The sequence below is a fragment of the Eleutherodactylus coqui genome, chromosome 3 (genome assembly GCF_035609145.1).
Source record: "Eleutherodactylus coqui strain aEleCoq1 chromosome 3, aEleCoq1.hap1, whole genome shotgun sequence".
Taxonomy (NCBI): domain Eukaryota; kingdom Metazoa; phylum Chordata; class Amphibia; order Anura; family Eleutherodactylidae; genus Eleutherodactylus; species Eleutherodactylus coqui.
In genome coordinates, this window is record NC_089839.1 from 73,028,752 (window position 1) to 73,050,696 (window position 21,945).

A 21,945-nucleotide genomic window follows, 5' to 3' on the forward strand; every position below is an offset into this window, starting at 1 on the left:
TAAAACACTCGATTATTAGCCAAGAGCGCCCTATCTGCTCTTTGGAGAGGCTACTGGTGATGATACGACCACAAACATTTCACAGATGCTCTAACAAGCAAGATTCTGTCTACAGATAAATGCACTTTAAGTGCAATACATAATGTTCATTATAAAACATGACATTTTAATTCTACATACCCATCATGTTCTGATTTCATTAAAAAAAAACATTGAATACTGAAAAAAAACTTAAAATATGTTGATACATTTTCATATTGTATTATACAAAATAGAAGATTGTTGCATTCCTATCCTATTATATACATCAAGTGAAAAAATAAGCAACTATATATTTTAACAAGCCTGTTGCACATTCATACAAGAAACTATCATAGCAGTTTGAACACATCAAACATCTATCAAAGCATTTAACTACACACAACCTAATGATTTTAACATATGAAGAAATCCAACTACACACGTCTATGGCACCTCTTGATCAATACTCAGGCAATCCGATTAAAAGCATCTAGCAATTCAATAATGGAAGGTCATGCTTTGATTGTTTGAAAATCTTTCTTTCAATGAATGATAAGCAGGATAAGCTTAAGTTTCATAAATGCAGTGCAATTTTCGATTCTCTTCCAACTTATAAAAACCAACTTAAACTGTAAAAAGATATAAATTACCAATACAATTTAAAATCTCAATATGGAAATCTTGAAATAATAATGTACATTTGAAAGTTAGGTGTGGTCCCGTTGGTTATCTGAAATTATGTAAATTAGATCAAAAAAACATTTTTTTCATTATACTTAAATGCATTTTCATGTGTACCTTTAATTTATCTTATTCCCTGAAAAGAAGCAGCATGACTTTAGCACCTCTAAACACAACGAATCAGGAAATACATTTAGCTATACATAAATAAGTTAATTAAAAATAAATAAATTCAGAAATTAAAAAAAATACAACGATTAATTAACAGAGATGAGCGAGCACGCTCGAATAAGGCAGTTACTCGAGCGAGCATCGCTCTTCTCGAGTAACTGCATTCCCGTCCGAGCAGGCTCGGGGGGGGAGCAGGGTGGAGAGTGAGAGAGATCTCTCTCTCTCTCCCCCCCGCTACCATCCGCCACCCCCCCCCCACGAGCCTGCTCGTACGAGAATGCAGTTACTCGAGAAGAGCGATGCTCGCTCGAGTAACTGCCTTATCCGAGCGTGCTCGCTCATCTCTATTAATTAACTACTAAAATCAAAATAATAGAAGCTAGAGCACTTTGGCATGCCCACATTATGATTGTGCAGCACCATTTTTAGAATGAGGATATAGGTAGGAACAAAGAGGTCTCTTTATTATACAATTTTGAAAGATTTTGTAATGGAGGATGTGATATATTAAATTTTATTATAGTTAATACTATAGGAGATAAACCCCATATGCCTGGCGTGATAATAATATTCTATATTGTACAGTATAAATAAGAAACCAATACTTTTATCTCATATTTTTATGACGTCAAAATTACCAATTACCATTACTATATAGAATACTCAAACAATTTTGTTGTGCTACAATAACTTTTTCTTACCTTTTATTATGGTAAGACTTCATATGTTATATAAATATGTTTAAATTACTGGACTGAAAATATTTTTAGAAATAAAAGTTTAGTTAATTTTTCTGGTTTTCAACAACAGTGCCATCAGAAGATATTTATAGTATGTGCTAATAATAAGTGTATATTCTTTTTCATTTAAAGAACATAATTGAACTTAACTTATATTTCGGACAAATTGTGCCATGTCATTAATCTATACAGTGATAGTTTCAGACACTTCATCATGTCTGGGGCTTAGTATTTGTGAGTATTTTTTCTATATTTTTATCTAATAAAAAAATCATCATTTTAAGGTTGTTCTTTTCCCATGAGGGCTTGGACGATATTCATTTTGTTCTACATTGGTCCTTTGTATTGATTGCCAGAGAGATGTCTAATTCCAGGACATGAACCTGCAGCATCTCCAAGTTTCCTCCACACAACCTGGAAAAATAAAAAGAAACAAATATTAATAGTAATAAATAAATTCACTATACTAAACTCAGAAATGTTACTGTATAGACAATAGAATGACAAATTAAAATACAACGTACAAGGGATATGTTCCATTTCTGCATATACTAGCGCATCTCTGCCTTCTGAAGTAATGCGGGCACTGGATTGTCTGCCACACTCCTTCTTCAGACCTTATAGTCAAAATGGGTTTCATGGCATTAAGGCTAGTTTTATAGTGTCTGCGCCTTTGGACAGGAAGAACTCTGCACAGGTTCAGTGAACCCATTAGTAATGGGGTCAATTGAAGCTGGGCCTTTCTATTCATTAGCTCCATGGCAGCCAAACCGTTTGTTTCTATGGTAGATGTATCTATATAATGTCCTATTGGTAACATTTCACAATATATATGTAGATATACTGTATATATTTTTTCTATTGGCCACTGATCCCTATCTACCCTTGAATAGCATGATTTTACTAGTATTTTTTCTGTAGGTGCTGTATATTAATAATATAGATGTTCATTGGTTCAACAGAATAATGAATCCAGTTCTGGGTTATAATGCAATCTGTACAAATGCAGGACTTCTGAAACTGAATTTTGTTATGTGCTACTCCATTAATGCATCACACCTACACTATTTGCATAGCCAATAGTCATTGTATGATAAGCAACCATTATTGGATAAGCAAATACAGTAAAACACTGAGTGATAGGTCAGTGCATCAAATAAATAGATTTATCATGTCAAAGATTAGATTGGTGAATGCTAGATCTGTACCGACAGGCCCATAAATTGTGCCAGAAAACTGGCACAATTGGCATGCTTTTTGCCACATTTGTTATGTATTTTAGATACTTTCAGACACTTTTTCCAACTCGTCCAAAAAAGATGCGTAGCCTGAATATCACCAAAAATGTTTGCCAAAACTTTGACACAATAATTGTCGTAAACTAAGCCAACTAATTGGACCTATCAACTTAGACAAGACAGTTTTAAAATTCAACCAGCTATGATGAATCTAGTGCATTTTAAGACTTACAGTATTTTTAGTTTGTATTGTGTAACAAATAGACAGTATTAGTAAATGTTCCCCAATGCCTATATCTATATTGGAGAAGGAGTGTGTGTATAATGTAATATAACTGAGGGAATTTCCACATATTTCATTTATTCAGTTTGTCTGACATAATTAAGATTGAAAATATACGTAAAGTGCAATCTACCTGGCAATTATTCTAAGATACTTTGTTCATAATGTAAAAAAATGACAAAAACATTTAGGAATCCACATCATACAATATTGAGTTTCTTCCTGCATACATATATAACAATTAGCATATTAACAGTAAAAACTTCTGAAATTTAATGTCCTGTAGATCAAAAGGACCTCAATACCATATGAAATAACAAATGGGCCAGAATCACTCCAACTATAATATAGGCAGCCGGTTGAAACCAATAATCTAAGAGTTACTGTATATGGTTAAAATGTGATTGCTCTAAGTAAGAAAAAACAAGTAATTCTGTAGATATGGCTTTTAATGGCCTTTTAATGGCTAACAAAATACATGATGTTATAGTGAGCTTTCAAATGTACACAGGATTCTTCCTCAGTCTTTCCTGGGTATGTTCAAAAGCTTGCTGTAACATCATGTATTTTTGTTAGCCATTAAAAGCTATCATATCTACAAGATTACTTGGTTTCTCTTACTAAGAACAGTCACATTTTGCTCTACTGGCTAACACGGTGCCAAATGCTTTTTGTTTTACCTAATGTATATGGTTATGCATTCAACTCACTGATAAGACGGTATGCAGTATGCTCCTGTGCCAGCATGTTCTAAACCTGTGATTGCTTTAAATATTTATTAAGAAATTAGTCTGCACATCATTTTGTACCATAAATGACACAATGTTAAAACATCAACACTTGCTTGAAATTTGGGGAATATTAATTATTTTTAAATTACAAACAGTTTCCTCTTTGAACTTAGCCAAATGTTCATATTTGTACAAATACCAACTTTTCTGAAAGCAAAGCCAACTTTTCTATGAATATGTATTTTAAAATAAATAGATTCCTCCAGGGTCTGCCACTTTCTACTATTCTATTTGAAGCATTAGTATCATTACCTCTGCTGCACAAATTTTAATACTGGCTGTTAGAAGTTCTAGAATCAGCAACACATGTTCTATTATAGCAACGTCTTTTCAGCTTTTCTCCCTAAAGATAGGACTGTTTTGCTCATTAGTGTTCATGGTACAGGCTACAATTTATTAGCATATTTAGTGTCACACAGTGCAGTAAATAAGCAGCGACACATTCAACTTTTGGGCATCAGATTTCTAATAAAAATTGACCTTTGATGAACTTTGCCAAGGAAAAGCAATTAGGGAAGAAGTTCTTACCTTTCTTGGCTGAGGTTGAGATAAGGGCTTTATGTCAGCTCTGAAATTCATGATTTATTTTTTAATAAAAAATGTATATTATTTTAATTACTGTACTTCACTGTTGGCTACATTTTATAGCTAATATGATGGGTTGTTATCCACAATATGACAATTTGTCATTTAAATATAATTACTCATTACTGAGTTATTTGCTTTCAAATGAAAACAATATTGCTCTTATTCTAAGTTGTATGGATTTGTATTGCATCATGCTTTAGAGGTCAATAATATAGGCAGGAATTAATGCATAATAAATATATTTAAGTCTATAAAATTGTGTACACAAGAAACCCGCTCCATGCGTGTTAAAAATGTGCGTGACCGAAGCTCCGTGCCCATTGATTTCAATGGGGCTGGAACTACTGCAGCCAGCCCTATTGAAAGCAATGGGATGCCCTTGAAATATAAGCCCTTCCCTGAAAATCATCCCTAGCTGGTGTAAAAAATATATATACATCACCTTCTGCCGCTGTAGGGGCTCCAGCGCGTCTTGTCGCTTGGCTCCTGACACTGCTCTGCAGCACTTTCTGCTGGCCGGGGATTTAAAAATCCCCACCTCCAAAAAGTGCTGGTCTGATTGGCCATTCATTGAATTACAGCCTTGAGTACTGCCTGTGATTGGTCACAGAGCTCATCTAATCAGAGGCAGCGCTTAGCCATTCATTGAATTTAATGAATTACTGAGTGCTGCCTGTGATTGGTTGTGACAGTTGTGGCATGGGATTACTTCATCCCCACGGGGAGTCCATTTGTCACTGAACACTGTGACAGTGCTGTCACAGTGTTCAGTGATGAGGAGACTCTCTGCGGGGATATTTTACTTGCAGCACGGACCTTCCCAGCACACAGATGTCCTATCTTTTGCAAGTGCGAGTATTTTGCACCTGTAAAAAACGGACATCTGAAGACTACATAGGGAACCAATGGTTCTATCAGACGCACTTTTTTTGCACACATAGGCGTGCAAAAAAAACCGCTTGGCTGACTTTGCCATAAGACATACAGACCAGTTCGCTAATATGTAGTGAGTATATGTTGCAAGTAGTAGGTTCCATTATTATGCTGTAAGGGTTTGCACAGGCAAATCAACCCATCAATAGTGTTTAGTCTTCCTTTATTACCTGAAGCATAGGGATTGCCTTATAGTGCTGCAAATTTATCAAAGTTTTATTTAAAGTTGTTCTGCACACTGTCACTTTTGACAAAATGTAATGGCTCGTAAACAGGGTATGGGAGCGCAGCTGTGTACATTGGCAGCATGACTGTGTATGAAAATAAACTCTAATGGAAACCGATGATTTCATGGAATCTTTAGTATTTAGTGAAGAAGCCACTTTTCACCTTTCTGGTGCAGTTATAGAACAGTGAATCCCAGGTTTCATCTTACATCAGGATGGGGCACCCCTCTATTTTTTCAATGAGCTCAATAGGCGACTACCAAAGAGATGGATTTGCCATACAGGTCATGATAATAGTGAAGTTCCTCTTGGCCTCCATGTTCCCCAGATATTACGCCTTGTAATTTTTTTTCCTGGGGAGTGTTAAAGATAGAGTCTACATGCTACCCTTACCACCCACCATGCATGATCTGTGAAGATGCTTCACAGAAGCCATTGCATCAGTCAGTCGTGATACTCTTGGTCAACCCATTTAAGTACCTTTGTATATAGTACAGTCAACAAAGTCATTATTTAAATCAAGCAGGAAATTATGCCCGGCTGAAGTACTTCCTGCACCGTACATGTATAATACAGACCTACACTCTGCATAAAGAATGTATTTTAAGTAGGTAATATAAACAGGTGTTTACAGCTGGCAAATTAACTCAATGTTTCTCCTCTCTTGTCCTATCTTTGTATGCTAACCCTCCTCCTTATCCCTCTGAGACAGTGTACTGCTCTCCTCTGATAAGTATGGCTGAGGACAGGCTGTCTTAGGTTTCCTCTTTGATTATTTAAAAAAATAATAATTATTATTCCTGTCAGAAATAAAATAATTAGCCGGATCAAAAATGACTCAAACTACTGTCAATATGATTCATTTACTAGAGCAGAAAATGCATTAGTAGCACCTTTAGAATAAATAATTTACCAGTCAATATTACAAGCCAAAAGTGAATTATAAACACATGCTCATTTAATGAACACACTCGGCGCTTAGCAGGAAAAGCTCAATTCAAATTAAACATTTAAGTTAAACTGGTCCCAATGCCCCATTCACATAACAGTTACGAACCAGTTCTGCATTTCTCATTCATTTTCTTTTGTTTCCGTGATTTATTACTAAGCTGTAAGACATCTCAAATGGAAAAGCATAACAAAGTACAATATACTTAACATATTGATTCCGTGCTATTTCTTCATCACTGATCCCTGCTGCTCACTGGTCCCTGTTTAATACTATACACCATTACGTGATGTCACATCATGGGATTGTGATAGCAAGTAAATACTGCATGATATGATGCCAGCGTAGATGAAATAGCTTAAATGGGTTACACCAATATGTAGCCTTTCTCACCTTGTACATGCTAAAAACACCTATTGTTGCCCTCAACCACTCTTGGCTCGATTATTGCAACTTGCTGCTGATCAGCCTCCCCCGCATCAGACTTTCCCCTCTCCAATTCATCCTGAATGCAGCAGCCAGGCTCATCTTCCTGTGCAGACGCTACTCAGATGCCTCTGCCCTATCCTCAAATAAGGAATTCAATTCAAACTTACTACCTTCATCCATAAAGCTCTCCATAGTATCGCGCCGCCCTACATTGCCTGCCTTATCTCAATTCACCACCTAGTCCGCGCCCTCCACTCCGCTAGCAAAATCAGATTAGGCGACCCTTTAATTTGGACCTCTCATTCCCGCCTTAAAGACTTCACCAGAGCAGCACCAGTCCTCTTGAATGCGCTACCTGAAACTATCCGGGCAATCATTGACACACAAAACTTCAAGCGTGCTCTAAAAATGCACTTCAGGGAGGCATATTCTATCTCCTAAACCAAACCCCTCTGTACTCTGCCTGATAACATGCTCCCTGTCCTACTGATTATAATCTCTGCTAGTCGCAATCAACCGCCCCCTGCAGTCATACCGATTCAGCCACTATACGGCTTAAGTCTGACTATTTTCTATGTGTATAGCATCCTGCACTCTTCATCTTGCCATACTCTTCACATCTCCAGCCCCTTTACCTTCTGTATCACCCCATTATTTGTAGTATGTAAGCTTGTTGGAGCAGGACCATGTAACCGTGGTTTTTGTATCTTTATTTTTTGTATCTGTTCTCCCCCTGTTTTGTAAGCGCTGCGTAATATGTTGGCACTATATAAAGATTATTATTATTATTATTTACATCTTCCAGATTGTGGGACCTGGAAAGAACAGCTGATCACCCTGGGTCTTACTCTTTGCGTCCCGTAAATAAACTGATAGCCATGGACAGTCAATGCAAGGGAAATGTATTACAGAGTGGGGCATGGGAAACTAGCCAATCTCTGGCAATACTGCGACAGGAATAACGAGCAAGTGGATTGCTTTTTACAAAGCTTTGTTCATTTATCCTCATGTTATAAAAGATGCTAGAAGTAATCCCCGTCCATTTCTATGTACCATTGAGTATGTCACAACATGTTGGCTGATATCTCCTGCTGCTCTTCAATGCTGTGGATTATGTTTTTGAAGTTCTCCTCGAGTTTATCCAGGGTATGCTAACTATTGGTGCACATGTTCTACTTCAAATTTCTCCACAGATAAAAATCACATGTAGAAAAGTCTGTAAAACATGGTGGCCATAACCCCTTGCTTACAGTTTACTCTTCTGTAAACAGTTTATGAAGCTGTGCCAGTGATGTTTCTTCATCTTACTGGAAAAAGCAGCACATTATTTCTTTAGGTGTTAGTTGGTCGTAAAGCTGTTCATACATGTCCAGATAAACTGCAGTATTCACAGTAGATTCAAAGAAAATTGGACTCACTATTCCTGTTCCAGCCCCTGCACACCAAATGTCAATTTTGCCAACTGTGGCCATGCAGATCTGTTTTGTGAGTCAGATGGGAATTTTCATTAGATCAGTACCTTGTATTCTCTGAATTACTGTGACTTGATAAATGAAACCAGGGTCTCATAAAGTGCAGCATGGGTGTAACAGTCCTATGGTAATCATAGTCAGCAACCATGTACAATAAATTACGTGTTTAGCTTTGAGCTCTTTTAGTTCCTTCACACATTATTTGGCTTGGTTTCAGGTTCAGAGATTTCAGCACCCACTGACAAGTCATTTGTAAAACACCAACTTGCTGGGACAGTTTCCAACTTGATTTTCGAGGGGTATTTGCAATCCTCTGCTGAATGTCAACATGTCGTGTCTTACCAATGCTGGATTGGAGCTGCAGGTGTAGTAGCCGAGCCAGTCACTGGAGAGTAGTCAGAATAGCTTGGAGTTGTTATCAGGAAGTCACGGTATGGAGTACAAATGGATGAGATGGAAGCATAGTCAATGGAAGCCAAAGTTCAGCAGCAGGAGGTATCGATATGCAGTCCAAATGGGATGAGATAGAAGCGTAATCAATGGAAGCCAAAGGTCAGCAGCAGTAGGTATCGGTATACTTATAGGGGAGCCAGAGGAAGAGGAGCTTGATCAAGGTGGTGGAACACAATAATCACGCACTGAAGGAGTGGTAGGGCTAGACTTATATAGCAAGTCCTAATTAGTAGCAGGGCGGAGCAAGAACAGGGAGGTAGGAAGTGGATTTAGCAGGAGCAAGGAAACGTAGACCAAGGCTGGGTTTTAGCAAGGAACTGTTCAAATCCTGGATAGCCTAGGTGAGATAGCTGCTGATTGGAAAACAAGAGGTTGTGGATTCGAGCCCTGAAACAGTGTCCAAACTGACAGATTCCTCGGTTTCATCATGTTTACACCAAACCTAGTTTGGTGCCATCTTTGAACCAGGCTCTGAATACAATGTTTAGCAGGTGGTTTTGTACCTTAGTACTTGTCAGTGAAGGTCTCCTGCCTTTCTTTAGTAGATTTATTTTGCACATAGCCTTCCACAATAATGATTCACTGTTACAGAAAGAAAACCATGGGACAGATTTCTTAAAGCTGTCTAAAAGAAAATCTGGCTTTGTTGTCCATAGCAACCAATCACAGCACAACCTATATTTCTTAGGCTTCTTTACACGTGCGCATATCGGCCGGCCGTTTTCACAGCCGGCCGATGTATGCTATGTTGTAAGTGAAAGATTGGGTGAACGGGCGCACAAATCAAACGTTTGTGCGCCTGTTCATATGGCTTGGTGAGGCTGGCGCAAATGCGCCGACCTCACCAGGCCATCTCCCATTTCCCCTCCCTCCTCATTGCAGGCTTACCTGTTTTCCTCCCCTTTCATTCTGTACAATCGGAGGGGGTGGGATGGGGCAGAGCAAAGTGCTGGTCCGCCCCGCCTTCTCCCATTGATGGCTATGGACAAGGGGCAGGGAGAAGGCGGGGACTTAGCTCCACCTCCATTCCACCCCTTGTCAATAGCATCAATGGGAGGAGGCGGGGTGGACCAGTGCTTAGCTCCGCCCCTATCCCACCCCCTCCCATTGCACAGAATGAAAGGGGAGGAAGACAGGTAAGCCTGCATGGGTGGGGGGAAGAACAGAGAGAGGGAGTTTAGCAGCTACGCTGTTAAACTCCCTCCCACCTACGGCAGCTGCCATGAGCTTCCATAGGATCCCGTGCAGTGGCTGGACGTATTCTGGCCAGAACATAGTTCCAGAACTATGTTTTGGTCTGTCATAAAAATGCCCAGCGCTATATTGGCTTGGCCAGGCGTTTTTAAGTCTCACCAATACTCCCATGTGATCTGATGCATTGGAATTCATTGCATTAGATCACAGCGCATATCGGCCTGCCATGAAAATGCCGGCCGATATGCACTCATGTGAAAGAAGCCTTACACTGTTGAGGTAAAATGAAAGGTATGCTGTGATTAGTTGCTTTGGGCAACAAAGAGAGATTCTCTTTTAGGCCTTAGTCAGACGGGCGTTTTTTCGCGCGATTTGCGCATGTGTCCGGCAATTTTTTTAAAACCATTGCTTTGCAATGGTATCGGACACATGAGCGCTTTTTATGCGCTCGTCCGATAAATTATAGAACAGAAATCGCAGATCGCACCTATCTGCGATCTGCGATTCCTGTTCTCTTCTCTATATGCGCTCAATGGGGCCGGCGGCAGCAGCGCCGACCCCATTGAGAACATATAGAAGACAAATCATTCTTCTCTGCCACAGCTGTAACAGCTGTGGCAGAGAAGAACGATGTTTGTCCATTGAATTCAATGGAGCCGGCAATACAGCTGGCTCCATTAAAAGCAATGGGCTGCCGGACAGCGCTGGATGAATTGTCGGGAAGGGCTTAAATATATAAGCCCTTCCCTGCAATTCATTCAGAAATGTGTTAAAATAAAAAAAATATATATACTCACCTTGTCCCGGCAGCCGGGGTACAGCGCGGCTGGCCTGCAGTGGGTGTGAAGGGGGTGTGACCCAAAGCTGCCCCTGATTGGCTCAGCCTGAGCCAATCAGAGGCAGGTCTGACTCACACCCATTCATGAATTCATGAATGCCCCCCAATCAGGGGGCAGGTCTGACTCACACCCCCTTCACACCCACTGCAGGCCGGCCGCGCGGAACTCCGGCTGCCGGGAGCAGGTGAGTATATATATATTTTTTATTTTAACACTTTTCTGGATGAATTGCAGGGAAGGGCTTATATATTTAAGCCCTTCCCGACAATTCATCCCACACTCGCCCGCAGCGCATTGCTTTCAATGGAGCCGGCTGTATTGCCAGCTCCATTGAATGCAATGCGCTGGACAGCTCCGGCCCGTTTCTAATGAAACGCGGCTAGGAGCAGATTTTCGGGCGATTTTCAGGCACCGGTCACGCGATTTGCGGATGCGCATCCATTATGCGATCTACAAATCGCGCGAAAAAACGCCCATCTGTCTAAGGCCTTAGGAAGCTTTCATTAGAGTGTAGTGCCAGGATCACAGGTGGGTTACTTTTCCATGATCCATCCTGTATTTCAAGGTGCCTATACAGATGAATATCCATCCTAGGTTAACAGGATGGTAGAAGATCCACCAGAATGGAAGCTGCTCTTACAGAACAAGCTCTCTATTCTGAGTCATAGAAATGGTTCGCAGTTGGGAACCCTGCTATATGATGTTCATATTCCCTAGTAGGGCATATGAACAGGGTTTGTGCACTTGGCACAACCCCTTAAAGGCTGACTTCGACTGGCTATGATGATCACATGACATGATGTTGCATAGATGTGACATATTTCCGAACCATTGGGGATCCCTAAACCTTTTCTAATTGTTTTGTTTTCCACTTTTAGGCACATTCAATTTTATTTGCAGTTTGTTACCATGGAGACACATAGGACTTCGTAGAAGATGAAATTTTAATATATGCTATTTGTAAAGTTACTTTATTTTTCACTCTAGAAGCATTGGAGGGGGTGGGAGGGGGGATAAATTGGTAGCACAAATGGTCTTTCCCTTAAAATCAAATCGAATCATAAATGTAGGAAATAGGAACATTAAGCTGTAGATTCTGAGCAATATGTACCAATATAGTGATTTTCTCAAAGATTTTATTTTGCTTCTGTAATTTGTTTTTCCTTTCAGGCGTCATGTGAATTAATAATCATTATATAGAATTCTATGGTATGCACTAGGAATTGCTGTTTTATTGTTGCTACCTCGTTAAAGCAAAAACATGAATAACCCGTATCTTCTCTTTTCATGTCTAATGATTTGTGTTTTATTTTCAACCATCCAAACACTTCAGTACCTGCAAGATTTCATCTCACTCTGTCTGCTGTATAATTTGATGCAGTTACTGGTCTGTGACATTCAGATAATCCGCTTGGTTGATTTGTGATATGCTGTTTTGTGCCTGTTGCATCCAGAAAATGCTAAAAACCCACTCTAAACTGCTGATTACACTATGATGTTGCTCTTTAGGCTGTGTTATTAAGGAAGGTTTGAGAACCAATAGTGTGAAGTGGACTGGCAAAAAAAAATGCAGTCAATCTGGCGTACTTTTGGTGTATATTTTTAGGCTAGGGCTACATAACGGTTTTTGTCTTCTGATTCCTATTTATTCCTGAATTGCATATTAAAGAGGTTTTCCAAGGAAATACTATTGATGAGCTATCTTCGGGATTTGTCATCAATAGTTGATCTGCTTGGATCAACCGCTCGTGACCCAGGCCGATCAGATGATCGGGCACCAGCTGTCAGAGCCGCAATGCACAAGGGTACAGAGTGGAAGCTACTTCTCTGACTTCTTTGTAGTGGCCAGCACTTGGAACTGCAGGGAACGGTCTGATTAAAATCAATGGGAAATGCATTTTCGGAAGTCTGTTTCGGAAGTGGTCCCGTGCAAAAAAATGGCTTCTCCTAGGTACCAAGTGGTGAGGACCAGGGCTCCAACACTGAACGGGGAGCCACTGAAACAAGAGAAAATGAAAGAGAATAATGATGACTAGGCAAAAAAGTTCAAAGGCTATACATCTTTGGACTTTATTTCCAAAAATGCATTGATGAAAAAAAAAGAGTTTTTGTAATTGCTTTTCAGTAAAAAGTTCAGCTCATTTGGTTTTTGTGCTTGTATTATTCTCCAATGCACTGCTGACGGGAAACTTGAAATCTTAGCAAATTCTGTCAGTCAGAGTAAACTGATGAGTTGCTTCTCAGCTCCTCTTCCATTCCCTGTTGTGAATGTTCATTCACTGCTTTCTACTGAGTTATTACAAATGGGCTTTAAGACAGTGCTGGGGGATGTAGTTGAGATCAGAGCAGAGAAAGCTACTATTATAGAAGGCTTTAATTCACTCCGAACAAATTTTCTGCTCTTATCAGCAGTTAAGGTGAAACGGGACCAGCAGCTACACAGAGAGAGGATGAGATGAGCAAAGATATTCAGTAGCTGTGTAGTATTGAGTGGATGTGGTTATGCTACACAGCCTCTGAAAAAAGAGAGGGGAGGGGGAGCTGAGCTTGTGCACCCTCATGACAGTGACTAGCTGATCATTGCTAGGAACTCCCTCCAGCCAGAAACTTGGATGTAAGAGAGACTGCAAACCAAGTAGGAGGCATGTAAATGCATGAGAAGGAAAACTCAATGCAAAAAAAAAAACTGGTACGTTCTTCCTTTTTTTTCTCCAGGCAATTATTAAATTATGTCTATGCACAAACTTTTCCATTGCCTAGATGAAATTGTTAGTTTGGGGAAACTACGGATCCTCAGGAGACCTCGCAGAGATGATATGCACAGACAGAATCTTCATAGAATAAAAACTTTATTCCAAAACTGGTATACATACAGAAAATAACTCACAGAAACAAGGCAGAAACATGCATGAAGGCAAAACAAAGCAAAACTGGAAGATGGCTTAGGTAAGGCATAAGGAAGGTACAGAGCAAGGAACACAACATCAACTGGCAAGACCATGGACTCTGGCAAGACACAGAAGCTTGGACACTGACATTAAGCAAAGAATGAACAAAGAGATAGTGCCGATATAGTTGAACCAAAAATAAAAACTGTAATCAAGTGAACATGGGAAAGTCCAATGCAAGAAAGGAATTAACTGTTTCTTGACTGGGATGTAGCAGAGACGGGAAATGGAAAAGTAGAGTGAACAAACAAAAAAACAGAACTGTGAAATGGGCCAACAGAGCTACCAGGATCAAACACAACAAAGTGTTCAAAGTCTGTGACAGAAATCTTAAATATGCAAAACTAATCTAATGCCGGCTTCACACGAGTGTATGCGTATTTGCGCGCACGTGTGCGACGCATATTTGTGAGATAAACGTTGCTTTTTTGCATGTGAATCAGCTTATTATACTGTACTTAATGTGCGTGCAAGGCAATTGTGCATGCCAAAAAAGGATTGATGCAGTGAAATGGCTGATTATTGAGTTCAAGATGCGTTATTTTTCCTGCACAATTACGGTCATGTGAATGAACTAAATCATTGGGTTCTATTCACTGCATATTGCACACACAAATATGCCTGTGTGAAGCCGGTCTAAAGTTTGTATGTGAAAGAAAGTAAAAATTTGGATATAGGGAGAACCATAATACAATATATTTGCACTTTGCTAAAATATTAAAAAGTGGATTTCCGATTAATACTATTGCCCTGTCCGTTTACAGTCATCACATTTAGGCCTTAGTCACACGGGCGTTTTTTCACGCGATTTGCGCATCGCATGACGGATGCGCATGCGCAAATCGCGTGACCGGCGCCGAAAAATCGGCCCAAAAATCGCCCGAAAATCTGCTCCTAGCCGCGTTTCATTAGAAACGGGCCGGAGCTGTCCAGCGAATTGCATTCGATGGAGCCGGCAATACAGCGGCTCCATTGAATGCAAGCGCTGCGGGCGTGCGCGGGGTTAATTGTCGGGAAGGGGTTAAATATATAACCCCTTACCTGCAATGCATCCTTAAATGTGAAAAAATAAAAAAAAAGGATGTACTCACCTGCTCCCGGCAGCTGGAGATCCCGGCGGTCGGCCTGCAGTGGGTGTGAAGGAGGTGTGACTCAGGCTTGCCCCTGATTGGCTCAGCGCTGAGCCAATCAGAAGCAAGTCTCAGTCACACCCATTCATGAATTCATGAATGGGTGTGACTGAGCTCAGCCTCTGATTGGCTCAGGCTGAGCCAATCAGGGGCAAGCCTGAGTCACACCTCCTTCACACCCACTGCAGGCCGACCGCCGGGATCTCCAGCTGCCGGGAGCAGGTGAGAACATCCTTTTTTTTTATTTTTTCACATTTAAGGATGCATTGCAGGTAAGGGGTTATATATTTAACCCCTTCCCGACAATTAACCCCGCGCACGCCGGCAGCCCATTGCTTTCAATGGAGCGGCTGTATTGCCGCTCCATTGAATTCAATGGGCAAACATCGTTCTTCTCTGCCACAGCTGTTCCAGCTGTGGCAGAGAAGAAGGATTTGTCTTCTATATGTTCTCAATGGGGTCGGCGCTGCTGCCGCCGGCCCCGTTGAGCGCATATAGAGAAGAGAACAGGAATCGCAGATCGCAGATAGGTGCGATCTGCGATTTCTGTTCTCTAATTTATCGGACGAGCGCATAAAAAGCGCTCATGTGTCCGATACCATTGCAAAGCAATGGTTTTAAAAAGTCGCCGGACGCATGCGCATGCGCAAATCGCGGCAATAAACGCCCGTGTGACTAAGCCCTTAAAGAAAGGAAAAGAGCATTGGGAGTTTTTACACTGCCTTTTCTGACTGTAATGCGCAGTTGCGGGGGAACCGTAATCTATTTTCTATATCAATATGCAGAAAAAATATCCCACTGCTTTTGAGCATAATCCTGCTGCTGCCGTGCAGCTTTACAATGCTCAGTTATAGACGTGCTTAGATCTTATATGATGATTCGGCACAAAAGTATTTTGCAAAGGCTGCAAAAACAAAACTTTTAGGTAAAATGTATTTTTATTTGTATTGCTAAGAGAATTGGTGGAGTTTCAATGCACTTCTTGTGACCTGCGTTTTATTCTGTTTCTAGAATTCTAAATGTAATACCTCTGATATCTAAAATCTAATTCGGCTACAAAATCATGGAAGTGCAGAGGACACAAAGTCTAGGCACATAGATCATGAAACACACAATTTGGAGAAAATAAATAGTCCCTGTTTTATGTTTATTAATTGGATTAATTATCTGATATTCAGCTTAAAATGGGTAGTCTGAGTTAAATCATTTGTTTTGTTTAATAAGTTGGCTATACCACAAAATAAAAAAATTAACCTATTTTCACCTCTCCCAGGTCCCCGCAGCTCCGGTGTCTTAGATCTGATTCTATGTTTACAGTTTACATTCAGCTCATAAACAGACCTCCTGGGTTGTACCAAGATCTAAAGTTAATTCTTATTCACCAGTTATCTCCAATCCAACTATAAGGGACTCTACTAAAGAGTGTATTGGGCTTTGCAATTGAGCATCAAGATGGACACTCCACACAGAACTGAGAATGCGCTCTAGGAACATTTTTGTAGCATTTCAGGAGCTAGGTAACAGCCACGGGTGTAATAGCCGTGCAGGTTCAGACTGGAGTCAGGAGAAAGCCAGAGGCTTTTATCAGGTGGTCTCATTTCACAGTACGGGGGACAAGGCAGGTAATGTTGTCAGGAGGAATGCCAGTGATCAGTAACAGGAGATCTTGGTTTTCCTGTAGAGCAGCAGGCTGATAGAGGAGCTTGACTACGGCTGTGAGGTAAAATAATCCCACACTGGAGAAGTGGCAGGGTCGGGGTTTATATAATTAGCCTAATTGGGAACTGGGAGGAGCTAGAACAGGGAAACAGGTTAGGGAACATAGGAATATTGCTCTGTTTAGCGGAAAAGCTGTCCAAGGTCTGGATGGCTCAGCAGGGAGAGCTGCTGGCTGGAGAACAGGAGGTCCTGGATTGATCTCTGACATTTTTAGTGAGATGATGCCAGCACTATATAAGGAATTTCAGCTGCACCACAAGTAGAATAAACATACTTTGTAGTAAGTAGAAGTGCTGCTGGAGAGTTGCAACAGAGTGGTGCAACCCTACAGAGAAGCTGCTGCTGAAGAGAGGAAAAGGCCGTGAGAGATTGGGCCCATGAATGTAAGAGGGGCTGTTCAATTTACTATTGCTGTACAGCCTGAGTGAATACTGGGATCCGGACATAAGAGCAGTCTGAAGGACAGATAGAGTGTGGGACCGCACAGCAGAGCAATGGATCAAGACGAAAGAGGACGCCAAGGAGTTCTGCTGCATTGTATTCTGAGTCTGCGTCGTAACACCACTCGTGACACAACCACTGGGTCCCCCACCTATCCCGAGAACTGCTGCTCCATTCATTTAAATGAAAGCTCTGTAAAGTGCTTCTGTGTGACTTCAGCTCCATTCATATGAGGACAGTTGGGACCCCTGTTCTCGGAATCAGTGGGGGTCCATGTGATCAGAAACCTACCGAACATAAAGTTATCCCTGTGCATAGTAGATCATTTTAAACATTGGTACAACCCCTTTAAGTATATGCCTCTTTGATTATGTGGAGGACTGGTATAAACAACATAGACATCATGCAATACCTTACCACAATCTCTATTTGCATTCCAACATGTTTATTCTCATTACCACACCTGCAGATACGGAGAAAGCCATATAGTTCCACCTCCACTGCTACAGCCTTGGCATTTTTGGGATGTTTTTTTTTAGAATGACACCTCTGTCTAAACTTCAATAATGCAATGGGAATTTACTGCCAGCTGGAAAGAATGCAGTTCATGAAATGCAAATCAGCAAGTCAAGCATGGTGTTGACACTAATCCAGCAAGAACTGGATGATTTTAGCTCCAGTATTTGCAGAATGGGAAAAACAGTTTTAGGCTATAACATGGTTGCTAACTCGATGCTTAGTAAATAATATTCCAGTGCATTGGGTAGACATATGGTTTAAAAAATATTTAACTTCCTTCTGAATTCATATTTTTATTATTGTCTTTTTTTCATTGTCTTTGCTCCTATCCCTAAATGCATAAATTACTATACTAGTAATTGTAGCTGTACATTTAGCTCAGTAATAACTGTTACAGATGAAGGAATGAAGAAATAAACCCCGCGAGTGTTCCATGATGCTATTGACCCTATCAGTAGGTTTGTGGCTTGTCCTTCACTGAGCTCTTGTTAGCTAAACCGCAATGTCACTTGCTTCTATTGGAATTTTCAACATTAGCATTTCAGTGGTCACACTCTGCTACCAACACCACAGCTGTCAATGACTATTGGTTCAATAACAGTGCTTTATATCATGGTTCATGCTGATCTTGATGGATTTTTCATATACAGCATTAGTGAAGATTTAAAATAACACTCTATTACACTTAGCATGACTTCTGTATCCTTTCTGTGAACTTCAATAAGCATCAAGTTGTGATAATGAACTTGGTGGCATTTTCTACTCTGAGAAGCGTTAGTGTACTTCTGTTTTGTGTACGTCATCTGTTTTTTTGACAGTGGAAAATTTACAAATTGTTGCATTTGACCCTTAAATTATTGCTATTTGGAAAGGGCTATTAATATTTTGATTTAAAGGGATTACAGTATGCTATCAGAAAATGACTTATTGTGTAAATAAAGTTTGTATATAAAACATTTTTAAGAACTTTTGGCGATTAAAAAAAATTGTATGAAACAATCTATATTTTTTAAAAAATTCCAGAATTTGTGTACTTTTTACTCTGGTCACTAAGCCCCATAACAGATTGACACTTTATGTTCTGTAGCGGAAACTTCAATAATCATCTTACTATTATCATAAACTGAATTACAATGAAATGTAACACCTATACAGTATATTGATAATACAAGATCCATCATTCACAATGATCCCAGTTCACCTCTTTTAAAAGGGCCCTAACCTAAAGGGGTCTATCCAGAACTAGAATTAAGGATCTGCTCTTTTTCCAGAAACTTCGCTATATCTGTCCATAGACTGTTTTTGTTATTGTAGTGCAGCTCCATTCATTTGAATTAGAATGACCTGCAAAGCTAGACTGATCCCAAAAATACTTATATATCTATGCAAATGTATGCAAAGTAACATAGTATGTTAGGCTGAATAAAGACAATGTCCATCTAGTTCAGCCTGTTAAGTGGAAGATGAAACAATGCTTCTACAGCGCCACCTATTAGAAGCCCGCATTCTTGCAAGTCAATATTTGATCTTTTAACAGGCCTTGCAATCTATCTGTACACTGATGTGGAACTAAAATCCTGAAATATTCTGTCTGTATATGGTTATCTTTTACTTCTGGAGAAGACTCTGATTTTAGCTCATATTCCCAGTCATTGCTACGAGGTCTGTTAAAAGGTCTGATATTGACTTGCAGGAGTGCTGCCTTCTAATAGGTGGCACTATAGAAGCATTGTTCCATCTTTCATTTGCATACATTTCCCAGAGGAGCATGCATGGCCTTATAAGTCTCCACCCTAAAGAGAAACTTCACCCCATCTGACTCTTTGTCGCGCACTATAGTAGACCTCCATCTGTGTCCTCTGTGTGTGTTAACACAAAGAAATAGTGTCTCTGTGTCTCCAAAAATAGTGCCCCTACTGTACCTCCAAAAGATAATAGTGTCTTCTGTGCGAGCCTACATAAATTAATATTGCCCTCTGTACTCTCACAAATTGTGCCTTGTTGAACTCTCACAAAGTAATAGTGTCTATTTTGTGGTCCCACAAAGTAATAGCGTCCCTTCTTTACCCCCATAAAGTAATAGTGCCATTTGTTCCCCTAGTAAGTTCCCTTCAATCTACTGTCCACAACCCTTACCAGGCTGGGACCCAAGACTCTTTCCAGTACTATACAACTGTATTATTCATCACTTTGTTCTTCAGAGCAGAGAGGGGCACAAGTGAGGAGGAATGCTGTAATGAAGTTGTACAGTGCTAGAAGGAGTCTTGACAGCCCTGTTATTGTGAAAAGGTGGCCCTTGGTCCCACTGATTTAGGGGCCTGGTCCTAAGTGTGACTGCTGCAACCCCAATAGCTACAGCATTCTGGGCCTGAGTGGACCACCTACATACAGTAGGCCCAGGCATCTACCTGACTTTGCCAGGTGCTGATAACAGCTCTTATATCTTTACATGGGTTGGAGCTCAGATATGGCCTCAAATTTCCCCACAATTCGCACCAAATTAAATGCTAAGATTACCCACCCATTAGATTTTCTTTTCAGTACCTCAAAACCCATTTAAGCTATTTTAACATAAAAATAGAGCTAGTTTAAGCATCTACAGCCATTAATGTTGCAAAAGCATATGTTGGAGTAGTTAATTCAATGAGTAGACAGCCATTCTAATGAAGGCCATACAATATATTGGTGAGAGTAAAATGAATTCCATATACCACTTTGCTGGTAGATCTGACAAATGCATCCCTTTTAATACAGAGAACTACTTCTCTTCCATGGATAATATTTTAATGCACAATTATTTCGTCATTACAGATACTCCTCACAAATTACCTGTCAGCGTTAACATCATCTTTATAAAAAAAACACATTACCAGCCAGCGATTGAGGATGAAAACATTTACTGAATGCAGACACATTGTGACTTTCAGATAAAAACACCTGCTTTCAAGATCACTGAGTGGTTTAATGAACAGGACTCATAGAGAGCTGAAAAGAAATAGCACGTCTTGGAGATGTTCTCTGCACAGGGGGTTAGAGGTTTATAGGCACTATCCACTCAAGTGTTACTTCCATGATCGATGTGCAACATCAATTCACTTCAATGATTTTTCAACATTTAGCAACAGCATTTCCTGACATAAATGAGGGAGAAACAAACCATTGAATTTTTGAAAAGCATCACTGTATGATGTTCTCCGTTACTGATAGACCTTCTAAAGATTATTTATATTGAATTTAGGCATTATACAATGAAATTAGATATTTTAGGAACTTGTTCAATTCTGTAAAATGCTTTAAATATTTGTTTACCAGAGTTGGTGAGGTTATTGAGTTATGTAAATTTTGTTAAAATGGTTTGTCCGCCCCACTGCAAATTTAAATAATTGCAATCTTTTATGTCTTACAGATAAAGTTAGGTTTAATATGTTTGGGCTCTGTGTTCGGTGTATATAACAGAAAATTCTTTCAACCTATATATCTAATGTAGTCACTAATGTATTCAAAAATGCTGTCCTTTACCAGAAATGAATAGAAATGTGTAGTTAATCGATCATCTCAATCCAACAGCATACAAAAGATTTTTTTTTTAAATTGGAATTCACATAATATTAATGTTGCTCTTAATAAAGCTCTGCGAGGCGCTGCGCCAGCATACATCGCCTCCCTCCTGTCAGTACACCACCCAGCCCGCTCACTCCGATCAGCTAACACACTCAGACTAAACACCCTTGTAATACGAACCTTACATGCTCACCTACAGGACTTCACCAGAGCAGCACCCATCCTCTGGAACGCTCTACCCCAAGGCATCCGGACAATTCCCGATGCACGAAATTTCAGACGTGCCTTAAAAACGCACCTCTTCAGGGAAGCATACCAAATCTCCTGACCTAGTCTATGGCGCCCCACCCCGTTTGCCTTCTAATAATTGATCTCCACATAAAATCCCCTATTGCCTGTGTTCCCAATGGCATGCTTCCCCCCCACCCCTTCCCTTGCACCTCCTGTACCACCTCCAACCCATTTGTGTCAAATCGAATGTACCTCATATTGTAATTGTTGTATTGTTTTGCATTTATCAAATGCCTGAAAGCGCTGCGGAATAAGTTGGCGCTATACAAATAAAGATTATTATTAATAATATTTTTTTCTGGCTGCATGATGCACCTAATGCATGGC

At 40.1% G+C, this 21,945-nt stretch overlaps 1 protein-coding gene across 1 annotated transcript in view; it reads right to left on the bottom strand.

Annotated features, from left to right (window-relative positions):
• Positions 1-1,940: 1,940 nt before the first annotated feature.
• CCDC85A (coiled-coil domain containing 85A) overlaps positions 1,941-21,945 on the bottom strand; it is a 313,500-nt gene continuing 293,495 nt past the window's right edge. Inside the window, exon 9 of the mRNA XM_066594525.1 lies at positions 1,941-2,027. Coding sequence (XP_066450622.1) covers positions 1,941-2,027 — 87 coding nt within the window. The remainder of the gene's footprint in view (positions 2,028-21,945) is intronic.